The 27,940-nt window shown below is 48.7% G+C and overlaps 1 protein-coding gene across 2 annotated transcripts; it reads right to left on the reverse strand.

The window, feature by feature from the left end:
- Positions 1 to 660: 660 nt before the first annotated feature.
- LOC307199225 (tubulin delta chain-like) lies at positions 661 to 27,661 on the reverse strand. 2 transcript variants are annotated; one of them, XM_079946987.1, is made up of 12 exons: positions 27,628 to 27,661; positions 23,324 to 23,426; positions 20,919 to 21,014; positions 19,892 to 19,953; positions 17,082 to 17,219; positions 15,577 to 15,718; positions 13,517 to 13,696; positions 10,573 to 10,668; positions 6,803 to 6,878; positions 4,101 to 4,242; positions 2,693 to 3,383; positions 661 to 2,189 (listed from the first exon to the last, which is right to left on the reverse strand). In XM_079946987.1, the coding sequence occupies exons 2-11, from the start codon at positions 23,419 to 23,421 to the stop codon at positions 3,157 to 3,159; spliced, it is 1,257 nt and encodes a 418-aa protein (XP_079803113.1). In that variant the 5' UTR covers positions 23,422 to 23,426; positions 27,628 to 27,661; the 3' UTR covers positions 661 to 2,189; positions 2,693 to 3,156. The 2 variants fall into 2 exon arrangements, with proteins under 2 accessions (XP_079803113.1, XP_079803114.1); XM_079946988.1 differs by lacking the exon at positions 20,919 to 21,014 and having other exon boundaries at positions 27,628 to 27,656.
- Between the last annotated feature and the right edge of the window lie 279 nt (positions 27,662 to 27,940).

A 27,940-nucleotide genomic window follows, 5' to 3' on the forward strand; every position in this document is an offset into this window, starting at 1 on the left:
AACCAAAATGGTCAAAGGCCTGGAAACGATGCCTTATGAGGAACGGCTAAGGGAGCTGGGCATGTTTAGCCTGGAGAAGAGGAGGTTAAGGGGTGATATGATAGCCATGTTCAAATATATAAAAGGATGTCACATAGAGGAGGGAGAAAGGTTGTTTTCTGCTGCTCCAGGGAAGCGGACACGGAGCAATGGTTCCAAACTACAAGAAAGAAGATTCCACCTAAACATTAGGAAGAACTTCCTGACAGTAAGAGCTGTTTGACAGTGGAATTTGCTGCCCAGGAGTGTGGTGGAGTCTCCTTCTTTGGAGGTCTTTAAGCAGAGGCTTGACAACCATATGTCAGGAGTGCTCTGATGGTGTTTCCTGCTTGGCAGGGGGTTGGACTCGATGGCCCTGGTGGTCTCTTCCAACTCTATGATACTATGATTCTATAATACAGGTTGAAATGCAATTTAAAATGCAGCCTCATTTTAAAATAGCTCATAAATCAAGACTATAAGGGGAGGGAAACATAAGGGCCAGACCGAGTCCAAACCAAAGGCCAAGTGGAAAAGCAGTTTCCTTCGCCTCAGCACGAGGGCACTGCCACCTCTGCACGTGGTTCTTTCTGTACTTGTGATGGGTTTGTGGAGCCCTTCACAATAAATCTCTCTGCTCAATCAGAGATGCATTTTACAGTCCTTATTGTACATATATACAAGGTACAGAGCATCGCTTCGAGTGTCCGAATCATCCGTAGTAGATCCCAGGAGTGGGAACTTCCTGCTCCTCCTCCAGCAAAGCAGCTTGGGCAATCCCAAACGTTGCTGTTGTTTTAACCCCCTCCTGTCCTGAGCTGACGCAACAAGTGTTCCTTCTCCCTCTGTGCCTGTGATGGCCTGGGATTCGGAGGCTGAACCTGAGGAATCCCAGCCTGCACAGGAGTCCCCGCCTCCAGAACCAGCTGAGCCAGAGCTGGGACATGAGCCTGAAGGGTCCTCACCTGTGCTGGATCCTCAGGTGCAGACACCAGCTGAGTCTGCTCTGGCTCCGGAGGTGATGGAGGACCCATTGCCTGCAGGTGCTCCACTCTCAGCCCCGTCAGGGGAAGGTGAGGTTGCCTCTGGGTCCGGTAACCCTCCAGCCTCTCCTGAGCTGCAGAGGCTCAGGGCAGAGAGGTGTAGGGAACTAAGTTCCTGCAGGAGGAGTGCTCACCTCCAGGCCAGGAGAGGCGAGTCACCAGAGGATCGGGGCCGCCCTATGCCTTGGGGCAGATAAAAGCCAGCCAGCCCCAGTCCCACGTTGCGGGAGCAGCATTGTTGGTAGCCTGTTCCTGCCTGCACCCCGTCCTGCTCTTCTGCCAGAGTTCCTGACCTCACCCGACTCCCTGCCTTGGATCCCACTTCAGCTTTGACGGACAGCCTCCATACCACACCCTTGACCTCGGACTGGACTCGGTCCTCGCCGCACGGTTAACCCTCGGGACCAGCACAGTGCCTGAGCTGGTAGAGAGGTGCTGATGCTCGTTCACATCACCTGAGCGGCTTCCCCTTGCTCTCCACCCTCTTTCAGTGCTGCCTCTTCTACCGGCCCCTCTCTCTCCCCCTCCTTCAACTCTGCAGCCCTCCCTGCCAGCTCCGTGACAGAACCCATCTATTAGAACAGAGCTCCCCCATATAGCGCCTGGCCGCACCCACAGAGGTCTCCCCGGCACACACAGCGCACCCTTTCGTACTGGCCTTTTGGGAGTTGCAATGGCAAACATCTGGAGAGTGCCAGGGTGGCGTGGGGCAAAGGTTGCCCTATGTACGCTACGGATCTCCAACTAAGGGACGTTGCTGGATGTTTTAAAGCACAGAGCACTGGTTTCCAAACCTTCCACGGACCACTTGAAAGTTACTGAGGATCTTCGCGAACCGCTCAATGATTCTCCTGCCTGTTGTATAACAACAGTCCAGCACTGTGCTAGATGCTAAGGTCCTTCGGAATTTATTAAAATTAAAACTTTCCAGCATGGACATTCACAGACCACTGCTGGGTGGTGGGACACTATCTGGGAGCCCATCGCAGATGGACAAGTGTTTTTTTCACAGAAAGTCAGCAGGCAGGGCACTAGGTTTTGGAAATCCCCATGGATAGGCCTTGCTCAAAAAGAGGGATGAGGCTCCTGATGTTCTTCGGATGTTGCCGGACTGCAGCTCCCATCATCCTGGACCAAAAGCCATGCTGAATGGGATGGACTATATGGAAATGGCGGAAATGACTGGCAGAATCCGAGACCAGGGAGAAGAGTTGGTGGAAGAAGATTGGAAGAAATTTAAAATTTATTTACAGAAACATTGTAAAATTTATGAATGTTGATGACGTTGAAATGAAATGAAGTGGTTCTAGCAATAAGGTAAAATAAGAATATGTAAGAATGGATTGATATTAGATGAAAATTTGAAGCTATAATATGTGAGGAAAATAATCAAGGATAAATTAAGAGGGTATGAATTTGCTGAATCAATTTTTAAATGGAATACAAAAAAGGGAGGTGTGAGGAAGTCAGGAAAACAAGTTAATGAACGGTGAGAAACTAAAAAGAGGGATTTTTCTTTTTTCTTTTTATGTTAAATTTATTTTTTTGTATTTTTGTACTTTTGTGTTTTCTGTTTATTGTCTTGTAACTCTTTTTTTTGTTAAAAAATTAATAAAATATCATTTAAAAACAAAAAACAAAAGCCATGCTGAATGGGGTTCATGGGAGCTGAAGTCCAGTAAGTGCCCTGAGAACTTTAGGTAGAGGACTCATTCTGACCTTCCCACGAGAATCATTCCCAAAAGCATTCCTGGGTGGGCCAGAGCGCCTGTAAAAGGGATTGCATGTATGCATTTGAAAGCCAAAGTCAGGTCCTTTCCCAAACTTGGTCTCCCGCAGTTTTGTGACTACAACTCCCATCATCCCTAGCTAGCAGGACCAGTAGTCAGGGATGATGGGAATTGTAGTCCAAAAAACAGCAAAGTTTGGAAACCCTGTTTCACACAGTCACACAGCCATGCTGACCCTGGGGTGTGTTCGATTGTGGATTGCGGGGGGTGGCATATTCATAACGAGAGTCGCCCCCTATTTCCTTGGGCCCCGCTCCTCCCAAGTCTTATGAGGTGCTCTGTTAGAGGTCCTGCATCTGTCGCGCTCACTCCCCGAGGTGGCTGTAATCTCCCAGGACGGAGCGCACCGTCTCAAAGGCCTGCTCAAAATCCCCTTCCTCGCAGCCATGCCTCCAGTACCAGTGCAGGAATGCGTTGCTCTCGTACATGGCCCTTGCCCGCTGTTCCACCCGCTGCAGGAGGTCAGCTGAGCTGCTGTGGTTGGCACAAACGGTCAAGCTGTGCCGGCCGGGAGCCACCAGGCTGGCAGCATCTGGAGGGAGGACAGAGGTAGCGAATTAGCACAAGCTCTGGATCCAGCCTAAAATATATAGATTTACAGCAGATGTCCAAAGCACATCATCAGGATGTGTTGGGAACAGCCTCCCCAGGGAAATTCTCCTGGCATCATAATTCAGCCAGGCCTTTAAAACTAATCGTGCTTGGATATAATATTAACAAGCAGAGACATCACCTTGCCAACAAAGGTCTGTATAGTTAAAGCTATGGTTTTCCCAGCAGTGATGTATGGAAGTGAGAGCTGGGCCATAAAGAAGGCTGATCGCCAAAGAATGGATGCTTTTGAATTCTGGTGCTGGAGGAGACTCTTGAGAGTCCCATGGACTGCAAGAAGATCCAACCTCTCCATTCTGAAGGAAATCAGCCCTGAGTGCTCACTGGAAGGACAGATCCTGAAGCTGAGGCTCCAAGACTTTGGCCACCTCATGAGAAGAGAAGACTTACTGGGAAAGACCCTGATGTTGGGAAAGATGGAGGGCACGAGGAGAAGGGGAGGACAGAGGACGAGATGGTGGGACAGTGTTCTCGAAACTGACCAAACTGCGGGAGGCAGTGGAAGACAGGAGTGCCTGGCGTGCTCTGGTCCAGGGGGTCACGAAGAGTCGGACACGACTAAACAACTAAACAACAACAATAAGAAGAAGAATAAATGTCCTGGGCAGAACCAGAACCAGGGGCTTGCGAGACTGACCGGTCCAGTAAGTAGCAGCGAAGGGGTTCCACGAAACGCAGCGGTAGCCTTGCCTCAGCTTCCTCAGGACCAAACTGGGGTTCGCGAGAAAGGCGTCTTCCCGGGGGCCACGAGCCACAGCCAGCACGGCTGTGCTCTGGTGCTGCCGGCAAGCCTGCTAAGGACCAAAGCACAAGGGAGATGGAAGAGCTCTCGCCACCTGACCCACCACCTGCTGCCTTGCATCCATGGATGCTCCCGAGGGAGCAGGAATTCCTTAGGCTAAACAGAGCAGGAACAGGGTAATCCAGCTGGGCGGTTTTCGTAACAACCTCGTTGCTGCTGCCCCTCGTCGTCCTGCCACAGCAGTGTGGAATAGTGGTTAGAGCAGGGGGTGGGGAACCTCAGGCCTAGGGGCAGACGCAACTCTCGGATCACCAGTCCTTCCTCGCTCCCAGAACCTGGGCAACCAAATGTCCCTTCATGGTCGCCATCTGTTGTAAACAAAATCTGCCCTTTTCCCTTATGGGGTATCCAAGAGCCCATATAGAGTCCTTACGTAGGTTCCCTATTGGTAGGAGAAAATAACAGAGGCCAACCAGAGAATATTGAGAAGCAAAGCAGCTAGTAAGCCTGATCTTTATGGATCTGTTGCAACAGGGTCCTCACTCACCACAATGCAGGAGGGAGGAGGAACCCAGAACAATGGTGTACAAGGCCTTATATAGACATTTTAAATTCCCTACCCTGGAGGTCAAGACCACCCCTCCATACATCATACATACACCACAGAAGGGGTGTAACATAAGACCACCCCCCAGATACATCATACCTACATCACAGAAAAGGCGGTCTAAAACAAAAATTTGAATGTTGTTTTTCTCCTGTCTGGGCCGAGTCACAGGCTCACACCCTATCTTAAATGTGCCCTTAAGACAGGATTTGTGAGGAAAGAGACAAAGGGGAGGTTTCCCACTTTGACCTTGCAGAGAAATCATTTGCTTAGTTTGGGAATCAAAATGGCTTCAGGTCGGTCTTCCTGTGCTGATCTATGTACGTACTTAGTTGGTACACTTATGAACATTTAACATATACCTAAGACCTCAAAGGGACGCATGTGGCACTGTGGGTTAAACCACAGAGCCTAGGACTTGCTGATCAGAAGGTCGGCAGTTCGAATCCCTGCAACGGGGTGAGCTCCCATTGCTCTGTCCCTGCTCCTGCCAACCTAGCAGTTCGAAAGCACGTCAAAGTGCAAGTAGAAAAATAGGTAGCGCTCCAGCGGGAAGGTAAACGGCGTTTCCGTGCGCTGCTCCGGTTCGCCAGAGGCGGCTGTACGCCGGCTCCCTCGGCCAATAAAGCAAGATGAGCGCCGCAACCCCAGAGTTGGCCACGACTGGACCTAATGGTCAGGGGTCCCTTAACCTTTAAGACCTCAAAATTCCTATCACACTGGCATGTGTCCTTCATCTCTGGCAAAGCCTTTTGCTCGCCTGGATGGAGACAAAGAGATTGGAAACATCTGGAGAAACCACCAGATGTGGTTTCCCTGTGGAAAAGGGAAACTTGCATTTTTCGCTGTGCCCAGTTTTGCCTCTGATTCTGCCCTCCGCCAGGCTGCCCAGAAAGTAACACTGACCCCAAGCAGATAATGGTTCCCCATGCCCAAGTATGAGTGCCAATCTAGGGCTGACGAGACCCGGGTTCAAATCCTGGCTCTTACCAGGTGGTGGCTTCGAGGCGTGCATTCACGCACAGCCGAACCTGCCTCGCAGGGTAAAATGGGGGGGGGGGGTGGACTATGCGTGCCCCTTTAAGCTCCTTTGAGGAAAGGCAGGATATAAAATGGGACAATGAAATTGACTTTAGGATATTATCGGGTTTTTAAAAAGGGGGTGGTATTATTGCTTATCAAGCACTTGAAATAACTGGGCAGCTCTGTCCTGCAATTCTGTTTCTTAGTCTGCCCCTCCTTTGCCTAATCAATTACCATATTTTTCGCTCTATAAGACGCACCAGACCACAAGACGCACTTAGTTTTTGGAGGAGGAAAACAAGAAAAAAACATATTCTGAATCTCAGAAGCCAGAACAGCAAGAGGGATCGCTGCGCAGTGAAAGCAGCGATCCCTCTTGCTGTTCTGGCTTCTGGGATAGCTGCGCAGCCTGCATTTGCTCCATAAGACGCACACACATTTCCCCTTACTTTTTAGGAGGGAAAAAATGAGTCTTCTAGAGCAAAAAATACGGTAATCATGCTCTTGTATTTGTTCTTTGAAAGTCCCAATTCCGCTTTGGGCTGGATTTTACGAAGTGTTTATTCCATGGGCAGGCAACCTAAGGCCTGGGGGCCGGATGTGGCCCAATCTCCTTCTCAATCCGGCCCACGGATGGTCCAGGAATCAGCGTATTTTTACATGAGTAGAATGTGTCCTTTTATTTAAAATGCATCTCTGGGTTATTTGTGGGGCATAGGAATTCATTCATTTTTTTCTTCAAAATATAGTCCGGCCCCTGACAAGGTCTGAGGGACAGTGGACCGGCCCCCTGCTGAAAAAGTTTGCTGACCCCTGACCTTCTATCCCAGCTGACTTCCTAGTATGATCTGCTATCCGAGACAGGAGATTCTTCCTCTGAACTCTACACTGCAGCCTGCACGGGGGCAAACACCCAGAGGTAGAGAACCCCAAGTTACTCATTTAACTCCCCCCAGTGAAAGGATACAGGATTTCCAGCAAGAGACTGGCGAGGCAACGGCTGCAGCACAGAAGATGCCAGGCTGTCCCAAAACACCGTCCCCCTGGGGAAATGAAACGCAGGCCCCACTCACCACAAAGGCAATCCCATATGGAGGAAGGAAGGGAGCAATAATTCGAACAGTGACAGAGAAATTAACTCTTTTTTCAAAGAAATGAAACAGCTCAGGAAGCCAGGCCTAGTTAGACCCTCAGCAGATCAGCTGTAGGGACTGAAGGCCGTTGCTTTCTCACTTTCCTCACTGGAATCTGAGACTCCATCGCCCCTCTTTGCTCCCCCCTCTTCATACCTCTTCTGGTTCTGGGAGATCAGGGGCAATGGCAGCAGGAGGGGGAGACCCCCAGAAACCTGCTTCCCCAGCAACCTGCCTCATCTCTGCTTCTTCTTCTTCTTTTTTTTTTTTAATTCAAAATTATAACAAGACATATTATCCAAAAACATATCATCCTTGTCCCCCCCATTTTTCCTCCCTCCCCCCCCCAAACCCACCCCACCCCCCGACTTCCCTCAGTTCCAGTCTTTGGTTTCTCTAAGAATGCTGTTTTCTGCATGTTACAAATTCTTATAGATCCTCAAACTATTTAGCTGATTATTATCAATAAAAGGTTTGTGAATCTTTATTCAAAACCTGCCAAGGAGTCCAGTTCGCTTTGTTGCATCTTCGGATACATTGTAAAGGGTTCCCATTCATCCTTAAAGTCACAGTTATCCTTGTCCCGTAGCTTGTATGTCAGTTTTGCCAGTTCTGCATAGTCCGTCAATTTTCCTTGCCAGGATTCTTTAGCTGGGGTTTCTTCAGTCTTCCATCCTTGTGCTACCAGAACTCTTGCGGCCGTTGTCGCATAGCCTCATCTCTGCTTCTTGGCTCCCTTCCTCTCCCTCTCCGGACTGCTCTCTGCCCCAGACTCTCCCTGCTCACTAAGCCCAGTTGCCTCTTCAGCTTCCAACACCTCCTTTTCCCAGTCTGGCCACTCATCTCTGTCCCAGCAACAAGCCCTGCTGCTCTGAGACTTTTTTCCCTGGGGGTTCCCCTTGGGGGTTCCCCAGCTGGTGCCTTGCACCATTCTTCTGCATCTTAGCCAGCCCATGACGGGCGCTGCTTATACCAAGCCAGACCAAAGACCCATCTAGTACACGGGCTGATAGGTGGCCCTCCAGGGTTTCGGAGAAGAAGATGCTATTTTGGAGGTGCTATTGGGGACTGATCCTGGGACCTTCTACATAACGACTGAGCCATCCCACTGTTAAACTGGGTCAGGCAGCACTATATATTCTGGTACAACAGTGGTACTTTGGGTTACATATGCTTCCGGTTACAGACTCTGCTAACCCAGAAATAGTGCCTCGGGTTAAGAACTTTGTTTCAGGATGAGAACAGAAATTGCGCAGTGGTGGCGCGGCGGCAGCGGGAGGCCCCATTAGCTAAAGTGGTGCTTCAGGTTAAGAACGGTTTCAGTTTAAGTACGGACCTCCGGAACGAATTATCGTATTTTTCGCCCTATAAGACGCACTTTCCCCCCTCCAAAAATGTGGATGCGAATGCAGGCTCCTTGGCTTCAGCGATAGCAACGCGAAGCCTAGGAAGCCTGCGCTCCGGAGGCTTCGCGTTGCTTCCGCTGAAGCCAGGAGAGTCTGCTCTTTGAGGCTGGCGGTGGGTAAAGCAGCGCTTCCCCCATCGCCAGCCCCAGAGGATGGGGGGCAGCAGGAAGGCACGTGAAGCCTTCCCGCTACTCTCCAACCCTCCTGCGGGCTTTTGCGGCAGATGGGGGAATTCCCCCACCTCCCGCAAAAGCCGCACACCCTTTAAAGAGCGCGCCGCTCTTGGGGGCTTTTCCCCGAGGAGGGAGAAGGGACTGACTGGCCGTTTCAGTCCCTTCTCTCTCCTGGTCAAAAAGCCCGCAGGAGTCATGCTGGGCTCCTGTGGGCTTTTGCGGAAGGTGGGGGAATTCCTTCACCTCCCACAAAAGCAGGGAGAAGATCTTGGAGTAGCGCACAGGCTGCGTGCAGCCTGTCCACTGCTCCCAGAGCTGCGGGGGGAAATCATATTTTTTTACTTGATTTCCCCCCCTGAAAACTAGGTGCGTCCTATGGGCCAGTGCGTCCTATAGGGCGAAAAATACGGTAAGTACTTAACCCGAGGTACCACTGTATTGAATTTTTATTTTATTTTTATGTATTAATATATATATATATATATATAAATAATTTTTATTTGGTTTTGAAAGAGTAAGAAACAAAGGCAACAAAACAAACACAAAAATCCATACACAGAGATTACTCTGAATCTCGTGACTTACTCCGACCTCATCCATGGGTCTCAATAATAACATGCGGGTGGCGCTGTGGGTTAAACCACAGAGCCTAGGGCTTGCCGAACAGAAGGTTGGTGGTTCGAATCCCCGCGACGGGGTGAGCTCCCGTTGCTCGGTCCCTGCTCCTGCCAACCTAGCAGTTCGAAAGCACGTCAAAGTGCAAGTAGATAAATAGGTACCGCTCCGGCGGGAAGGTAAACAGTGTTTCCGTGCACTGCTCTGGTTCGCCAGAAGCGGCTTCGTCATGATGCCCACATGACCTGGAAGCTGTACGCCGGCTTCCTCGGCCAGTAAAGCAAGATGAGCGCCACAACCCCAGTCGGCCACAACTGGACCTAATGGTCAGGGGTCCCCTTTCCCTTTATCAGTTTGTTATCTCGGTTTTTTGTCCATCTAAATTGTCCGTAATTTTTCATTACATTACAAGAGTGTTTAAAATCCTGCTAATGCTGTCAACTCCTTACAGTGGTCTCCTAAGTAAACTATAATTTTTTCCCTGTTCTTTTTTAAAGCTTTTGTCCTCCTGGTTCCTGAGCTTCCCAGTTAATTTTGCCATTTCAGAATAGACCATCGTCTTGGTTTGCCATTCTTCTCTGGTCGGGGTTGTCTCTTCCTTCCATCTCTGGTCTAATAACATCTGAGTGGCAGTTGTTGCCTACTTTATGTATGAAAATAGAGACCTCACTCTACACCTTTGTTTGAAATGGAGCTGTTTTAATGAAAATAAGACTTTGGCCTGGATTCGGCATTCTAGCTCCCGCAGGCATCCCCGGACTTGACCCTCCAGCTGTTTTGGGACTACAACTCCCATCATCCCTTGCTAATGGGACAAATGGTCAGGGATGATGGGAATTGTAGTCCCAAAACAGCTGGAGGGCGAGTTTGGAGATGCCTGCGCTAGGGCAACAGGGCTTTTCCACCACTAGTTCAACCTCCTGCAATGCAGGGTCATATAGTATCACCCCCTGCAACCCAAGCAACACAGTAATAATAATAATTTATTATTTATACCCCGCCCATTTGGCTGGGCTTCCCCAGCCACTCTGGGCGGCTTCCAACAAAACACTAAAATACAATAACATATTAAGCATTAAAAGCCTCCCTAAACAGGGCTGCCTTCAGATGTCTTCTAAAAGTTTGGTAGTTGTTTTTCTCTTTGACATCAGACGGAAGGGCGTTCCACAGGGCGGTGCCACCACCGAGAAGGCCCTCTGCCTGGTTCCCTGTAACTTGGCTTCTCGCAGGGAGGGAGCCGCCAGAAGGTCCTCAGAGCTGGACCTCAGTGTCCGGGCAGAACGATGGGGGTGGAGACGCTCCTTCAGGTATACTGGACCGAAGCCGTTGAGGGCTTTAAAGGTCAGCACCAACACTTTGAATTGTGCTCGGAAATGACTTGAAGCCTCCCAGTGAGGCCCGTGCTCCTACCTTGTGCTGGCTTGAGCTGTGTGGAGCAACTTGAAGGCAGGCATGGGGCAGACGGTTCTCAGCAGCTCCCAGGGCTCCATCCCCATGCTAACCCCACTGCAAAGCAAGGGACAGGGCATTGAGAAGAGCAGACGTAACAGGCAACACCTGCCCCAGGGCCTCCCAAACCATTTTGGAGCTGGATAATAATGATGATAATTTTATACCCTGCCCATCTGGCTGGGTTTCCCAACAGAATACAGTGGTACCTCGGGTTAAGTACTTAATTCGTTCCGGAGGTCCGTTCTTAACCTGAAACTGTTCTTAACCTGAAGCACCACTTTATCTAATGGGGCCTCCTGCTGCTGCCGTGCCGCCGGAGCACGATTTCTGTTCTCATCCTGAGGCAAAGTTCTTTTTTTTATTATTTTTTATTAAGAATTTTATTGATACAATAGAGAAAAGATAGAAGAAACAGATAGTAAACAGAAAGAAGGGGGGGAAAAAAGAACAAAGCAAACATAATGTTTGACATCTTATAATACCCATCTTTTCTTCCTCTTTTGGACTTCCCCACATCTCCCGCTCTTACGTTCTTAACCCGAGGTACTGTTTCTGGGTTAGCGGAGTCTGTAACCTGAAGCGTATGTAACCTGAAGCGTCTGTAACCCAAGGTAACTTAGGGATTCTGTTTTGGCGACTGTAACGCTGGTTTAAGGAGCCATTTGGCACCTATCTTATATATACAGTGGTACCTTGGGTTACGGGACGCAGGTGGCGCTGTGGGTTAAAGCCTCAGCGCCTAGGGCTTGCCGATCGAAAGGTCGGCGGTTCGAATCCCTGCGGCGGGGTGCGCTCCCGCTGCTCGGTCCCAGCGCCTGCCAACCTAGCAGTTCGAAAGCACCTCCGGGTGCAAGTAGATAAATAGGGACCGCTTACCAGCGGGAAGGTAAACGGCGTTTCCGTGTGCGGCTCTGGCTCGCCAGAGCAGCGATGTCACGCTGGCCACGTGACCCGGAAGTGTCTCCGGACAGCGCTGGCCCCTGGCCTCTTGAGTGAGATGGGCGCACAACCCCAGAGTCTGTCAAGACTGGCCCGTACGGGCAGGGGTACCTTTACCCTTTACCTTTATCTTGGGTTACAGACGCTTCAGGTTACGGACTCAACTAACCCAGAAATAGTACAGTGGTACCTCGGGTTACAGACGCTTCAGGTTACATGCACTTCAGGTTACAGACTCCGCTAACCCAGAAATAGTACCTCAGGTTAAGAACTTTGCTTCAGGATGAGAACAGAAATTGTGCTCTGGCAGCAGCGGGAGGCCCCATTAGCTAAAGTGGTGCTTCAGGTTAAGAACAGTTTCAGGTTAAGAATGGACCTCCGGAACGAATTAAGTATGTAACCAGAGGTACCACTGTACCTTGGGTTAAGAACTTTGCTTCAGGATGAGAACAGAAATCATGCTCCGGCGGCGCGGTGGCAGTGGGAGGCCCCATTAGCTAAAGTGGTACCTCAGCTTAAGACTGGACCTCCGGAACAAATTAAGTTCTTAACCCGAGGTACCACTGTATTAAAAACACTAAACATTAAAAACTTCCCTAAACAGAGATGCCTTCAGATGTCTCCTAAAAGTCAGACAGATGTTTATTTCCTTGACATATGATGGGAGGGTGTTCCACAGAGCGGGCGCCACCACCGAGGAGGCCCTCTGCCTGGTTCCCTGTAACTTGGCTTCTCACAGGGAGGGAACAGCCAGAAGGCCCTCGGCGCTGGACCTCCATGTCTGGGCTGAACGATGGGGATGGAGACGCTCCTTCAGGTATAAAGGGCCGAGGGCGTTTATGATGGGAGTTGTAGACCGGAGCGCCTGGGGAACGCAATCTCAGGTGCACAAAGCATCTGGCCTTTCTTAAGAGAATGCAATGGAACAGCTCTTCAATCGAGCGCTGGCCGGGCAGGAATAATAATAATAATAATAATAATAATAATAATAATAATAATAATTTATTATTTATACCCCGCCCATCTGGCTGGGCCTCCCCAGCCACTCTGGGCGGCTTCCAAAAGAATATTAAAATACTATGATACATCAAACATTAAAAGCATCCCTAAACAGGGCTGCCTTCAGATGTCTTCTAAAAGTCTGGTAGTTGTTGTTCTCTTTGACATCTGGTGGGAGGGCGTTCCACAGGGAGGGAGCCACTACCGAGAAGGCCCTCTGCCTGGTTCTCTGTAACCTCACTTCTTGCAGGGAGGGAACAGCCAGAAGGCCCTCGGTGCTGGACCTCAGTGTCCGGGTAAAACGATGGGGGTGGAGACGCTCCTTCAGGAATACTGGGCCTTTGAGGCCATTTAGGGCTTTAAAGGTCAGCACCAACACTTTGAATTGTGCTCGGAAACGTACTGGGAGCCAATGTAGGTCTTTCAAGACCGGTGTTATATGGTCTCGGCGGCCGCTCCCTGTCACCAGTCTGGCTGCTGCGTTCTGGATTAGTTGTAGTTTCCGGGTCACCTTCAAAGGTAGCCCCACATAGAGCGCATTGCAGTAGTCCAAGCGGGAGATAACCAGAGCGTGCACCACTCCGGCGAGGCAGTCCGCAGGCAGATAGGGTCTCATCCTGCGTACCAGATGGAGCTGGTACACAGCTGCCCTGGACACGGATTTAACCTGTGCCTCCATGGACAGCTGTGAGTCCAAAATGACTCCCAGGCTGCACACCTGGTCCTTCAGGGGCACAGTGACCCCATTCAGGACTAGGGAGTCCTCCACACCTGCCCGACTCCTGTCCCCCAGAAACAGTACTTCTGTCTTGTCAGGATTCAATCTCAATCTGTTAGCCGCCATCCATCCTCCAACCGTCTCCAGACACTCACACAGGACCTTCACCGCCTTCACTGGTTCTGATTTGAAAGAGAGGAAACAGCAAAAGCGAGCCCCTGTCCCAAGCGCCTGCCTCGGACTCACCTTTGTGATGTGAAAATCTTTAGTGGGCAGAGAAGCCCAGCGAGGCAGGAAGCGAGGTAGGCATTCATAGAAGGGAAGGAGACTTGGCACGAGGCTTCAGGAGTGTCCTTCCTCGCCAGGGGAGCGGCTGCCTGCTTCAGCACCTCATCGTTGTGAAACAGAAGGACCCCGTCTGCATACCTGGGAGGAGAGCAAAGCTGGGTCAGGGTCATTTCAGATAGACTAATTTATTATTGTTGTTGTTGTTTAGTTCTTTAGTCGTGTCCGACTCTTTGTGACCCCCTGGACCAGAGCACGCCAGGCACTTCTGTCTTCCACTGCCTCCCGCAGTTTGGTCAAACTCATGCTGGTAGCTTTGAGAACACTGTCCCACCATCTCGTCCTCTGCCATCCCCTTCTCCTTGCACCCTCCATCTTTCCCAACATCAGGGTCTTTTCCAGGGAGTCTTCTCTTCTCATGAGGTGGCCAAAGTCTTGGAGCCTCAGCTTCAGGATCTGTCCTTCCAGTGAGCACTCAGGGCTGATTTCCTTCGGAATGGAGAGGTTTGATCTTCTTGCAGTCCATGGGACTCTCAAGAGTCTCCTCCAGCACCAGAATTCAAAAGCATCAATTCTTCGGCGATCAACCTTCTTTATGGTCCAGCTCTCACTTCCATACATCACTACTGGGAAAACCATAGCTTTAACTATACAGACCTTTGTTGGCAAGGTGATGTCTCTGCTTTTTAAGATGCTGTCTAGGTTTGTCATCGCCTTTCTCCCAAGAAGCAGGCGTCTTTTAATTTTGTAATAGCTCTCACCATCTGCAGTGATGATGATGATGATGATGATGATGATGATGATTATTATTATATGTCCCGCCTTACAGCAGCTACTACTATGCTATAAGATCCACTGTCCTGTGATATCATATATGAGTTTGTACTACTGATGAAGCCCAAGATGACGAAACAAGGCTAATATTCCAGAAATCCTTGTCTTAGACTGCCACAACCTTTCGTGTGGATTGTTGGACTCTACGAACAGACAGGTGGAATAGACATTTTCACATATATGGAACTTATGCATAAACTGATTGGAGTATGAACTGATCCACTGGGTCTTCTACTTTTCCCGTTGAACTTTGTGAGCTACTTCTGTTGAAATCTACAATTCAATACAACGAATAGTATATATTATTTTTTCAAACCTACAGCCGGTTATGTCTTGTGTGTTTATTGAATGTTTCACGTAACCAGAGGTTTGTTGTTGTTTTCCACTTGTTTATATATGAACAACTTGCATATAAACGCAGGCTTGCAATGGATAAATTCAATGATATTTGGAATCCATTCTTACAAATACTGGAACAGGTTAAGATCTGGTGAAGTACAATAACAACCTTGTGAAATATACAGTTTGGGTTTGTCCCCCCATCCTCCCCCCTTGTTTTCCCTTCTGCACAGGTTCTGTTTCTCCTTATTGTTCGCATCTCACCATGTCTGGTGCAAGGGACGTAGGTGGCTGATCAGGACTTGCTGATCAGAAGGTCGGTGGTTCGAATCCCTGCGACGGGGTGAGCTCCTGTTGCTTGGTCCCTGCTCCTGCCAACCTAGCAATTCGAAAGCACGTCAAAGTGCAAGTAGATAAATAGGTACTGCTCCAGCAGGAAGGTAAACGGTGTTTCCGTGCGCTGTTCTGGTTCGCCAGAATCGGCTTAGTCAGGCTGGCCAGATGACCCGGAAGCTGTACGCCAGCTCCCTCAGCCAATAAAGCGAGATGAGCGCTGCAACCCCAGAGTCGGCCACGACTGGACCTAATGGTCAGGGGTCCCTTTACCTATGTCTGGTGCACATATAGTTAGGTACTTTTTGAACTTTCAATAAAGATGTTTTTTTTAAAAAAATATGCTTTCCATGCTTGGAGGAGAACCATTGAAATAAAGTGGAAATGCCTAACTCTGGCACATTCATTCTGACCTGTCTACCCTGAGTAGCTCTTCAGTCAGCTATATTCCAGTGTCGTTGCTTTTTTCCTGTTGCTGGCCAAGCCTTGTAAGAGATAGACCTTCCTTTACTCACCTCTGGAGCCATGAAAGGCACAGCAGGGCGTTGTAGTGCTGCAAAGGGCTCTCACCAGCTTGGTGCGGTGCCACCGAGACAGACAGGATGTGGCCGAGGGGGTACTCTTCTCGAATGGCTTCGCACAACCGGGAACTCAGCCCTAGGGGAAAAGAGCCCAACGCAAACGGATTAGCATTGCTTAACACCAGAGAAAGAAGCAGTTGCTATTATTATCACTGCTAATAAAAATAATAAGTATAAGAATGAGGAAATCCCGACAAAAGAACAGCGGCAAGAGAAACTGATGAATCATGTAGAACTGGCTAAATTGCGAGATAAGGACAACTGTGACTTTAAAGAAGAATGGGAACTTTCTACAAATTACTTAAAAAGACAACAAAATGAATTGGACTCCTTGGCAGGTTTTGAATAAACATACACAAATTTATTGATTGATAGCATGGTAGATAGATAATGTAAGGATTTGCATAATTTTACAACATGCAGAGAATAATATGTGCTGAGAAATCAGAGAGTGGAGCTGCGGGAAGTCTCGGGGGGGAGGTTGAAGGGGGGAAGGCGGGAAATAATGAATATGATATGTTTGGATAAGTTGTTGTGTTAAAATTGCTAATAAAAGTTTTTTTTTTAATAATAATAATAATAATAATAAATATAAGTATATGTCACCCATCTGGCTGGGCTTCCCCAGCCACTCTAGGCGGCTTACAGCATATATAAAAACACACCAAAACATCAAGCATTAAAAAAAAAAATCCTATACAAACAACAAACAAACAAACCAATAAATTGATAGAAACCAATAACAAGAATAAAGAGTTTATAAAAGGTAAAGGTAAAGGGACCCCTGACCATTAGGTCCAGTCGTGGCCGACTCTGGGGTTGCGGCGCTCATCTCGCTTTATTGGCCGAGGGAGCCGGCATACAGCTTCCAGGTCATGTGGCCAGCAGGACTAAGCTGCTTCTGGCGAACCAGAGCAGCGCACGGAAACGCTGTTTACCTTCCTGCCGTACCTATTTATTTGCTTGCACTCTGACGTGCTTTCGAGCTGCTAGGTTGGCAGGTTGCAGGGACCCAGCAATGGGAGCTCACCCCGTTGTGGGGATTCGAACTGCTGACCTTCCGATTGGCAAGTCCTTGGCCCTGTTTAGTGGAGTTTGTAATGTTTGATGTTTTAGCGTGTTTTTAATATTCTGTTGGGAGCCGCCCAGAGTGGCTGGGGAAACCCAGCCAGATGGGTAGGGTATAGATCATAAATTTATTTTTGTTGTTGTTGTTGATTACTATGAACCATCTTCAGAGGCAGCTCACACCATGCCTTTAAAAGCACATGGCTTCCCCCAGAGAATCCTGGAAACTGTAGCTCACCGCAGGTGCTGGGAAGTGTAACACCGTGAGGTGCAAACCACGGTTTCCGGGATTCTTTGGGTGAAAAGCATTGTGTGGCTGTGGCCGTAGTCAGGGGAGGGGAAAATAACTTTCGTTCAAGCGATGTCCTCACCAGCTCCGGTGCCCCCGCTGAGGCTGTGGAACAGCACAGTCCCACCGTAGAAATCCCTTTTCTCAGCCTCTTTCCGCAGACTCTCCATCGTCCGACTGCACAAGCTCTGCTCGCCCTCCGAACGGACGCCGTGATAACCTGTGAAACACAAAAGGTACAGGCACCAAGTGAGACGAGCAACAAGACAGGAGCGTCCCTGCTTTTTATTATTATAATTTTTATTAAATTTCTGTTTCACATTTTAGAACACAGTCATACCACGTTACGTCTGCTTCATGTAACGTTCTTTCAGGTTGCGTCCCACGGCAACCCGGAAGTACCGGAAAGGGTTACTTCTGGGTTTCGCTGCTCACGCATGTGCAGAAGCGCAAAATGATGTCATGCGCATGTGCAGAAGTGTCGAATTGCAACCCGCGCGTGCGCAGATGCGCCACTGCGGGTTGTGCTCTTTTCATGTTGCGAACGGGCCTCCGGAACGGATCCTGTTCGCAACCAGAGGTACCACTGTATTCACTTAAACAACCTTAAAATATCAGGGATTTCCCTTCCTCTTTCCATGGTTCATTTTGCACAGCATAAATCCCTACATATTTTATATACCGTATTTTTCGCTCTATAAGATGCACTTTTTCCCTCCTAAAAATAAGGGGAAATGTGTGTGCGCCTTATGGAGCAAATGCAGGCTGCGCAGCTATCCCAGAAGCCAGAACAGCAAGAGGGATCGCTGCGCAGTGAAAGCAGCGATCCCTCTTGCTGTTCTGGCTTCTGGGATTCAGAATATTTTTTTGTGTTTTCATCCTCCAAAAACTAGGTGCGTCTTATGGTCTGGTGTGTTTTATAGAGCAAAAAATACGGTAAACGAAACCAAGCAGTATTCCATTATAACAGGCACGTCCAACTTCAAAGACATTGCAATCTATTCCCACTATAAAAGAAACTGGCATCTACCCACTGGATTGACCAACACTGTTGAGCTTTTTTTAGAAATCCAAAGTTGTTGAGTTTTTTTTTAGAAATAAGAAGTAGTTGAGCTTTTTTGGGGGGTGATCAGGGTCCCACAATCAGCCGCGATCAACCAGTAGACCACGATCGACCTGTTGGACATTCCTGCAATATAACATCCACCAAAACTTCCCTACACTGTTAATTTTATCTTAATGCTGCTGCCCACATTTTCAAATACAGTCGTACCTTGGCTCCCGAATGCCTTGGGAGTTGAACATTCCGGCTCCCGAACCATCAAAAACATTCAGCTTTGGAATGTTCTTTTGGGAGCCAAAAGAACTAGCTTCCGACTGGCTGCATGAGCCACACTTTGGTTTCTCAACGTTTCAGAAGTCGAGGTACAACTGTACACGCAATTTCCCTCCAGTGTGAGAGCCAGTGTGGCGTAGTGGTTAAGAGCGGTGGACTCGTAATCTGGTGAACCGGGTTCGCTTCCCTGCTCCTCCACCTGCAGGGTGACCTTGGGCCAGTCACACTTCTCTGAAGTCTTTCAACCTCACTCACCTCACAGAGTGTTTGTTGTGAGGGAGGAAGGGAAAGGAGAATGTTAGCCACTTTGAGACTCCTTTGGGTAGTGATAAAGCAGGATATCAAATCCAAACTCTTCTTCTATATATATTGGCTCTCTTCCACTGTCTTTCCATTCTTACGAGCTTTCCAGAGGCTGTTGGATGCAGAGGAATGGTGGCGGTGATTGAGCTGTGGAGCCCCAAGGGAAGGGAGCTCAGAGCCCGGGGAGTGGTGATGGGATGACGATGAGCTTTCAGTGGGAGAAGACTGGGAAGAGGAGGTGTTGGAAGTAACAGAGCCTAGTGAGCAGGGAGAGTCTGTGGCAGAGAAAAGTCCAGAATCGGAGGCACAAGCAGGAAAGGAAGGAAGCCAAAAGGCAGAGATGAGTCAGGCTGTTGAAGAAGCCCTTCTGCTGTGACAAGCTCCTCTCCCTGCTTATCTCCCAGAACCAGAAGAGGTCTGAAAAGGGCAGAGCAGAGGTTGGTTGCATGCGGGCGCTGACTCCGGATTGCTTGGAGAAAACCCTGGAAAGGAGGGAGCTTAAGACGACTGTGGAGAGGTGGGGACCTTCTGTCTTGGCAAGTGATCCATGGGTCAAGACCTACTAGGGATGATCCGCTGTGCTCACGAGGCCTGACACTCAGCCAAGTCTGTGCAGATGTTCTTGCTAATAAAAAGTTAACTCCAGCATTGATGGGGCTTGGACTACTGCCATGCGCTCTACGTGGGGCTACCTTTGAAGGTGACCCGGAAACTACAACTAATCCAGAATGCGGCAGCTAGACTGGTAACTGGGGGCGGCCGCCGAGACCACATAACACCAGTCTTGAAAGACCTACATTGGCTCCCAGTACGTTTCCGAGCACAATTCAAAGGGTTGGTGCTGACCTTTAAAGCCCTAAACGGCCTCGGCCCAGTAGACCTGAAGGAGCGTCTCCACCCAATCATTCTGCCCAGACGCTGAGGTCCAGCGCCAAGGGCCTTCTGGCAGTTTCCTCACTGAGAGAAGCCAAGTTACAGGAAAGCAGGCAGAGGGCCTTCTCAGTAGTGACACCCGCCCTGTGGAACGCCCTCCCATCAGATGTCAAAGAGAACAACAACTACCTGACATTCAGAAGACATCTTAAGGCAGCCCTGTTCAGGGAAGTTTTTAATGTGTGACATTTTAGTGTATTTTTGGTCCCTGTGGAAGCCGCCCAGAGTGGATGGGGAAACCCAGCCAGATGGGCGGGGTACAAATAATAAATTAGTAGTAGTAGTAGTATCGCTACAACGGAGAACTCTGGGGCTCTTACCATAAGCCCAGTTGCTGCCTCGTCCCTGCTTCCCCATGATGAGATTGGACTCTCTGAATACCCTGGTTTTGGGGTGGGGGGAGGAGAAAGGAAGAATAATGATGATTACGATAATGATGAAACTATCAGAGAGACTTTATTTGGGTCTGTGTGCACTAAAGCAATAGAATAAAAATACGTTTCGCGTGGTGGTTCTCTTCCTGGCCCCCATGTGCGTCGCTGCAGCACATATAAGCGCACTACGTCACCCCCCACCCCCATTTCTACCTTCTTCCAGTTCCAAAAGGGATCATATGTCAACTGGATGCACCTAAACTGGTCGTAACCAAGAAAGTGGATTTCTGCAATCTGAACCAAAGGAAAGTGCATATAAAGCTTATTTTGCACAATTTAGCATTCTGGCTAAATGGGACGCAGGTGGCGCTGTGGGTTAAACCACAGAGCCTAGGACTTGCCGATCAGAAGGTCGGCGGTTCGAATCCCCACGACGGGGTGAGCTCCCGTTGCTCGGTCCCTGCTCCTGCCAACCTAGCAGTTCGAAAGCACATCAAAGTGCAAGTAGATAAATGGGTACCACTCTGGCGGGAAGGTCAACGGTGTTTCCGTGCGCTGCTCTGCTTCACCAGAAGCGGCTTAGTCATGCTGGCCACATGACCTGGAAGCTGTACGCCAGCTCCCTCGGCCAGTAAAGCGAGATGAGCGCTGCAACCCCAGAGTCGGCCACGCCTGGACCTAATAGTCAGCGGTCCCTTTACCTTTTAGCCTTCTGGCAATCTTTCACCACTGGAAATCCCGCTTCCCCACCCCGGTTTCTGAGATGTCAGCAGACACTGAAAGTTTCCAAGCCTCTCTCGACTATGCAATCTCATAAAAGGCTCGTCCCCTCTTGCATCCTTGCCCGTCTCCATGGAATACTGTAGGTGTTTCTGCCACACCCCAAATAAATCTATTAACAGTGGCCTGGAGATTTCTTACGTTGCCTTCCAAGGAATGCAGGGTAGCAGAGCTGGAGCCCCCTGCCACTTACCCTCTTTTGACTTGTTTCTGCAGCTTCCTCACCACTTTCGGCTCACTGTCCACACAGACGGCGCTCAGATGGCCATCCTGGGAGCAGAACGGGTAACTGGAAGAGACACAGCAGCGGCTCACATCAGGGAAGACCCAAGACACCCTCGGTCCACTCAGCTTTAGTTGAAATTCCTGCATCGCAGGGGATGGAGTAGACAATCGTCGGGGGCCCTTCCACCTCTACAATTGTACGATTCTATGAATCCTGGAGGGACGCGGGTGGCACTTTTGGTTAAACCACAGAGCCTAGGGCTTGCCGATCAGAAGATCAGCGGTTCGAATCCCCGCAACAGGGTGAGCTCCCGTTGCTCTGTCCCAGCTCCTGCCAACCTAGCAGTTTGAAAGTACACCAGTGCAAGTAGATAAATAGGTACCTCTCCGACGGGAAGGTAAACGGCGTTTCCGTGCGCTGCTCTGGTTCGCCAGAAGCGGCTTAGTCACCCTGTCTGCGGACAAAAGGCCGGCTCCCTCGGCCAGTAAAGCGTGATGAGCACCACAACCCCAGAGTCGTCTGCGACTGGACCTAATGGTCAGGGGTCCCTTTACCTTTATCCTTTACATTTGAAGGACGCAGGTGGCACTGTGGGTTAAACCACAGAGCCTAGGACTTGGTGATCAGAAGGTCGGTGGTTCGAATCCCAGCGACGGGGTGAGCTCCCATTGCTCGGTCCCTGCTCCTGCCCACCTAGCAGTTTGAAAGCACATCAAAGTGCAAGTAGATAAATAGGTACCACTCCGGCGGGAAGGTTAACAGCATTTCCATGCGCTGCTCTGGTTTGCCAGAAGCGGCTTAGTCATGCTGGCCACATGACCCGGAAACTGTATGTCAATAAAGTGAGATGAGCGTTGCAACCCCAGAGTCGGCCACGACGGAGTGACTCCAGAACTTTGGAGAAATCCCGCTATGCAAACGATCAGTGCAAAGTCTGTTTGAAATCCCTACAATGTAGTAAGTGATGGCTTTTTGTCACTGACAACGCCCCCAGAAATGCGAGTTGCTGAAGGAATGGAAAGCCTGTGATCCTCCAGATGTTGCTGGGATCACAACTCCCATCACCTCTCACCGCTGGCCCTGCTGGCTCGGGATGATGGGATCTGGAGTCAAGCGGCAGATCGAATGCCACCGGATCCTAGTCCTTGGGTTAGATGGCTTTCACCATTTCTAGTTTTGAAAAACCCATTGCTTTTCAGAACAGCTCTAGAAGGAGTTCCAGCCAAGGAAATTAAGAATTGCATCCCTCCCCCCATCATTATATTCAAAATTAAACCCAGAGCTCTGTATTTGTTCTTCCTGGCTCAGCTACTGAGACATACTTGAGGGGTGAGGACGAAGGCCTGTCTCTGATTTGAAACCTTTTAAAAAGGCAGAGGAATTGATTGACATATTTTTTCCTGTCCACCCAGGGGAAAAGGAGGAGGCCCAGAGGATACAGCTATGATTACTACAGAAACGTAATGTTCATAAACCATTCCCAAGCATTCAAAGTTCTTCACGTGCATCAACTAACTGAAACCCTTACAACTACCCGGCAAGAAAAGTCACAAAAGGAGGATATTAATAGACAAGATAATCAACTGTTTTTATATGCAACAATGGCAGCAAGAGTACTATTGGCACAGAAATGGAAACAAGAAGAACTACTGACAAAAGAAGGATGGCAGGCGAAATTAATGGACTATGCAGAATTAGAAAAGATGACAGGAAGGATTCGAAACCTGCGGGATCAGAAATTCTCAGAGGACTGGAGTAAATACGTGAATTATGTGAAAAGCAATTGTAATCCACAATTACAATTACTAGTAGGATTGCAAGTTTTGTAAGGAGGACTGTACGAAATATTGCAGAGGAAAGTAAAGGTAAAGGGAGCCCTGACCGTTAGGTCCAGTCGCGAATGACTCTGGGGTTGCGGCGCTTATCTCGCTTTACTGGCCGAGGGAGCCGGCGTACAGCTTCTGGGTCATGTGGCCAGCATGACTAAGCCGCTTCTGGTGAACCAGAGCAGTGCACAGAAACGCCGTTTACCTTTCCGCCGGAGCGGTACCTATTTATCTACTTGCACTTTGACGTGCTTTCGAACTGCTAGGTTGGCAGGAGCAGGGACCGAGCAACGGGAGCTCACCCCGTCGCAGGGATTCGAACCGCCGACCTTCTGATTGGCAAGCCCTAGTAATAGTGAAATTAATGAAATGCAGATTAAGTGATAAAGACTGAAAAATCTCCAGATGTCCAAAATATTGTATAAGAAAATATGTTATATGATTTGTGGAAGTTTTATGTAAAAATCAATATGAAAAGTCCCGAGAGACTGGAGGCCCAACTATAAGCCTGTGGTCTGATCCAGCAAGCTCTTCTAACAGACGTACATGTCAGCTTCTCGGCTACTTGTGCCGGTAACGATTTGCCACCATTCCTGTCCAATCTGGTTGCCACACTGTCCAATCTGTAGCCACACGGCAGACATGGTTCCTGGAAGAGTAAAGACAAACAACATACCAGTGTTAGACACAGGACCTCAGGACAGGTGAAGATGTTAATTGAGTCTCTGGACACGATAAAAGCAGGTGATGTTGAATGGCTATCTTTTGTTGTTGGCATGGGTCTGTCTCGAGTGACAATGGAGTGTGCCTGAGGGGGTGAAGTCAAACCACTATGTTGGCAGTACTTAAGTAAGCTCCCTGGGGCACAAGCCTGGGCAGTGTGCCTGAAGATCCTGGGCTGCCCAGACGACAAAACCCCTTCTCGGCCTCGCTGATGAAGCCCAGAGGAAAGCAGAGCAAGATGATTGCCACCTGCTTGGTTTCAAGATTTGCCAGAAGGTGGCATACAACCATTTTAGGGACTCCATTCCAAATACACTAATACCTCTGCAAACGTCCGCCCCATTGACAGTCCACTTTGGCAAATGTCCGTGGCAAACCCGGAAGGAAGTACCAGAATGGGTTACTTCTGGGTTTGCTGTTCACGAATGAACAGAAGCACTAAATCATGCTTTGCGCATGCACAGAAGTGCAAACCGCTCCGCACACATAGCGGAGCTTTCGTCAAGCGTCCAGGGCTCTGGAACGGATCCTGGACTCAAAACAAGGTACCACTGCATGTAAAAAAATAAATATAAAATTTAGCCTTACGTAATGATTTTACACAACAAACATAACAATTCCAAAAAGAAAAAGAAAACTAAAGGTTCTCTCGAACCTTGAGACCTCCCTCCCTGAGTTCCATTTCTAAATTTTATTCCTCCATTTTTTACTGTAATCTATCTATTATATATCCATAGTATCCAAAGTTTGTGTTACTTTACAAGTGTTATTGTATTCCTGCTAATGATTTCAGCTGTTTACACTGGTCTCTAAGATATGTTATGAAGTGATTCCAATCCTTGATAAAGATTTGGTCTTCCTGATTTCTGGTCCTTCCCGACATTTTTGCCATTTTGTCATAGTTCATCAACTTGATCTGGCATTCTTCTCTGGTCGGGACTTTATCTTCTTTCCATCTCTGGGCTAATAACATCTGTACAATGCTGGATGGAACTTTAGATGATGACCAAAACCTGGCTTTCCTTTAGATGTCCTCCAAACGATAACATCTGCCGTGTTATGCTTTCCTTCTCCTACATGGGCGACTTTCCCAGGCTGATGAGCCCCATCTGCCCCTCACTTCTGTGATAGGAATTTTGAGGTCTTAAAGGTAAAGGGAACCCTGACCATTAGGTCCAGTTGTGGCCGACTCTGGGGTTGCGACGCTCATCTCGCTTTATTGGCCGAGGGAGCCGGCGTACAGCTTCCGGGTCATGTGGCCAGCATGACTAAGCTGCTTCTGGCGAACCAGAGCAGCACACGGAAACACCATTTACCTTCCCGCCGGAGTGGTACCTATTTATCTACTTGCACTTTGACGTGCTTTCGAACTGCTAGGTTGGCAGGAGCAGGGACCGAGCAACGGGAGCTCACCCCGTCGCGGTGATTCAAACCGCCAACCCTCTGATCGGCAAGTCCTAGGCTCAGTGGTTTAACCCACCTGCGTCCCTTATATGTTTAATGTTCATAAGTGTACCAACCAAGCACATGCATAGATCAGCACAGGAAGACTGACCTGGAACCATTTTTTATTCCCAAACTGACCAAATGTTTTCTCTGTAAGGTCAAAGGAAGATGGAAGAGCCTCCCCACTGTCTTTTCCTTCACAAATCCTGTCTTAAGGGCACATTTAAGATATGAATAGGGTGTGAGCCTGTGACCTGGCCCAGGAACTAAGTATTTATCATTACAAAAGACTGGCCAGGCTCCCCAGGGTATCCAATCAAGTAAGCAATCAAGTAACCTGCCAGACAGGAGAAAAACAACATTCAAATTTCTGTTTTAGACCGCCTTTTCTGTGATGTAGGTATGATGTTTGTGGGGGGTGGTCTTGGGTTACACCCTTCTGTGATGTATGTATGATGTATGGAGGGGTGGTCTTGAGCTTGAGGGCAGGGAATTTAAAATGTCTTTATAAGGCCTTGTGCACCATTGTTCTGGGTTCCTCCCCCTTTCCTGCGTGTGAGGGGAGCATCCTGTTGCAACAGATCAATAAAGATCAGGCTTACTATCTGCTTTGCTTCTCAATATTCTCTGGTTGGCCTCTGTTATTTTCTCCTACCAATAGGGAACCTATGTAAGGATTCTATATGGGCTCTTGGATACCCCGTAAGGGAAAAGGGGCAGATTTTTGTTTACAACAAAGCTTTCAACTATGTTCCATGCGGGTCTCCTTTTGCAAATATTCAGAGCTAGGATCGGTTCTGCCAGGGTATGGAATAAAATGTTATGTATTTTGTCTAGCCAAAGGTAAAATACATAAAACAGAACAAAATGGATTACACAGCTTAAATAATTATTAAAACCATGTTCTATTCTGCCACAGTGGTGCCCTTGGAAGCAGGCTTGGGTTTATTGCTTACTCTTCTGTGAAAAGCCACCAATGTTTGTTTTAGCAGGCACCCCATCAGAAAGCAACAAGGAGGTCTCTTCCAGGTGAATGGGAGATGAATAGCTAGAGGCATAAAAGGAATCACTGTATGTTAAAAGGCCAACTGCTTTGTTATGAATGGGGTCCCGGGAACAGTTGCAAAGATCCTGAAATAAATTAAGCATCTAAGCAATATTGCCTTGTACAGTGGTGCCCCGCAAGACGAATGCCTCGCAAGATGAAAAACTCGCTAGACGAAAGGGTTTTCCGTTTTTCGAGGCGCTTCGCAAGACGAATTTCCCCATGGGCTTGCTTCGCAAGACGAAAACGTCTTGCGAGTCTTGCGAGTTTTTTCCCTCCCCCCCCTTTTTCTAAGCCGCTAAGTGCCGCTAAGCCGCTAATAGCGCTAATCCACTAATAGGGGTGGTCCGCAAGACGAAAAAACCGCTAGACGAAGAGACTCGCGGAATGGATTAATTTCGTCTTGCGAGGCACCACTGTAGAAGGAGGTGATTATAATGCATAATCCAGGTGGAACACCTTTGCATTTTCTGAATTGCAGCAGATGGGCAGCAGAAACAGCCTTGTGGTGAAAAGTTACTGCTCCTTTTTGTATGCCAATAGCAAAAGCGTCTTGCACCAAATCAGACCCCCCTGGACCCCCTAGCACAAAATGGTCTATTCTGGCTCTCCAGGCAGAGGGGTCTTTGACACCTCTCAATATCCCATCCAGTTTTTAAAAAACAGAAATGGAGATTGAACTTAAGTACATCAAGCATGTGATGGCCAGCCTTGCTGGCGATTGGGTTCCAAGTCCAAAGGATGGCTTTCCCCATATTTATTTACCTACTTAATTTCTAGAGCTGCCCCATAGCAGGAGGACTTTAGGGCAGGCATAGGCCCTCCAGATGATCCCTAGCTAACAGGACCAGTGGTCAGGAATGATGGGAATTTTAGTCCCCAAATATCTGGAGGGCCAAGTTTGCCTATGCCTGCTCTAGGGAGCCAGTGTTGGGACTAGGACCTGAGAGATCCGTTCAAATCCCCACTCAGTCCTGAAGCTCTCTGGGTGACCTTGAAGTCAACAGCAGCCTCTTAATCTTTCCTTATGGGACCACAGAGCCTAGGGCTTGTCGATCAGAAGATTGGCGGTTTGAATCCCTGTGACGGGGTGAGCTCCTGTTGCTCAGTCCCTGCTCCGGCCAACCTAGCAGTTCGAAAGCACGTCAAAGTGCAAGTAGATAAATAGGTACCACTCCGATGGCGTTTCCATGTGCTTTTCTGGTTCGCCAGAAGTGGCTTAGTCATGCTGGCCACATGACCCGGAAGCTGTACGCCGGCTCCCTCGGCCAATAAAGCGAGATGAGCGTCGCAACCCCAGAGTCGGCCATGACTGGACCTAATGGTACCTAATGGTACCAAGTAGATAAATAGGTACCACTCCGACGGGAAGGTAAACGGCGTTTCCATGCGCTTTTCTGGTTCGCCAGAAGTGGCTTAGTCATGGTGGCCTCATGACCCGGAAGCTGTAAGTAAAGCGAGATGAGTGCCACAACCCCAGAGTCATCCGCCACTGAACCTAAGGGTCAGGGGTCCCTTTACCTTTAATCTTTCCTTACAGGGTTGCTGTAATGTAGAGATTAGCTGAGTAGGGGGGGTGAACCATGGACTCCTTGGAGAAAAAAGTGTGTATAAATGCAATAAATAATCTGCTTACCTGCTTAAGAAAGCTGGAGAGGCCAGGGAATTTCTAGCACTGTTGTGAACAAACAAACAAACAAATATTATTCATCTATCAGATTTCTTACCCATTCCAGGGTGGTTTAATAGCAGCTTGAAAACACAATAATAACAAGACAAAAGAAATACTTGTGAGTAAACACGTGATAGGATCACGCTGCAAACGATGAAAAATTGTGCCCATAGTGGTACAAAAAACACCTGCTGCACAGTGAGAGAGAGAACAATTATTCATATGAAGCCAAAAAATAAATCATCAGCGCCAATAAATGCAGAAGCAATCCATACCA

Source organism: Podarcis cretensis (assembly GCF_951804945.1).
Source record: "Podarcis cretensis genome assembly, chromosome: 12".
Lineage (NCBI taxonomy): Eukaryota > Metazoa > Chordata > Lepidosauria > Squamata > Lacertidae > Podarcis > Podarcis cretensis.

Coding starts and splice junctions, on each gene's coding strand:
- LOC307199225 (XM_079946987.1), bottom strand. CDS start 23,421: ATGTCTGCCGTGTGGCTACAGATTGGACAGTGTGGCAACCAGATTGGA. Junction 21,015..23,323: donor AGTAGCCGAGAAGCTGACAT/GTACGTCTGTTA, acceptor TGTCTCTTCCAG/TTACCCGTTCTGCTCCCAGG. Junction 19,954..20,918: donor CAGAAACAAGTCAAAAGAGG/GTAAGTGGCAGG, acceptor CCCCAAAACCAG/GGTATTCAGAGAGTCCAATC.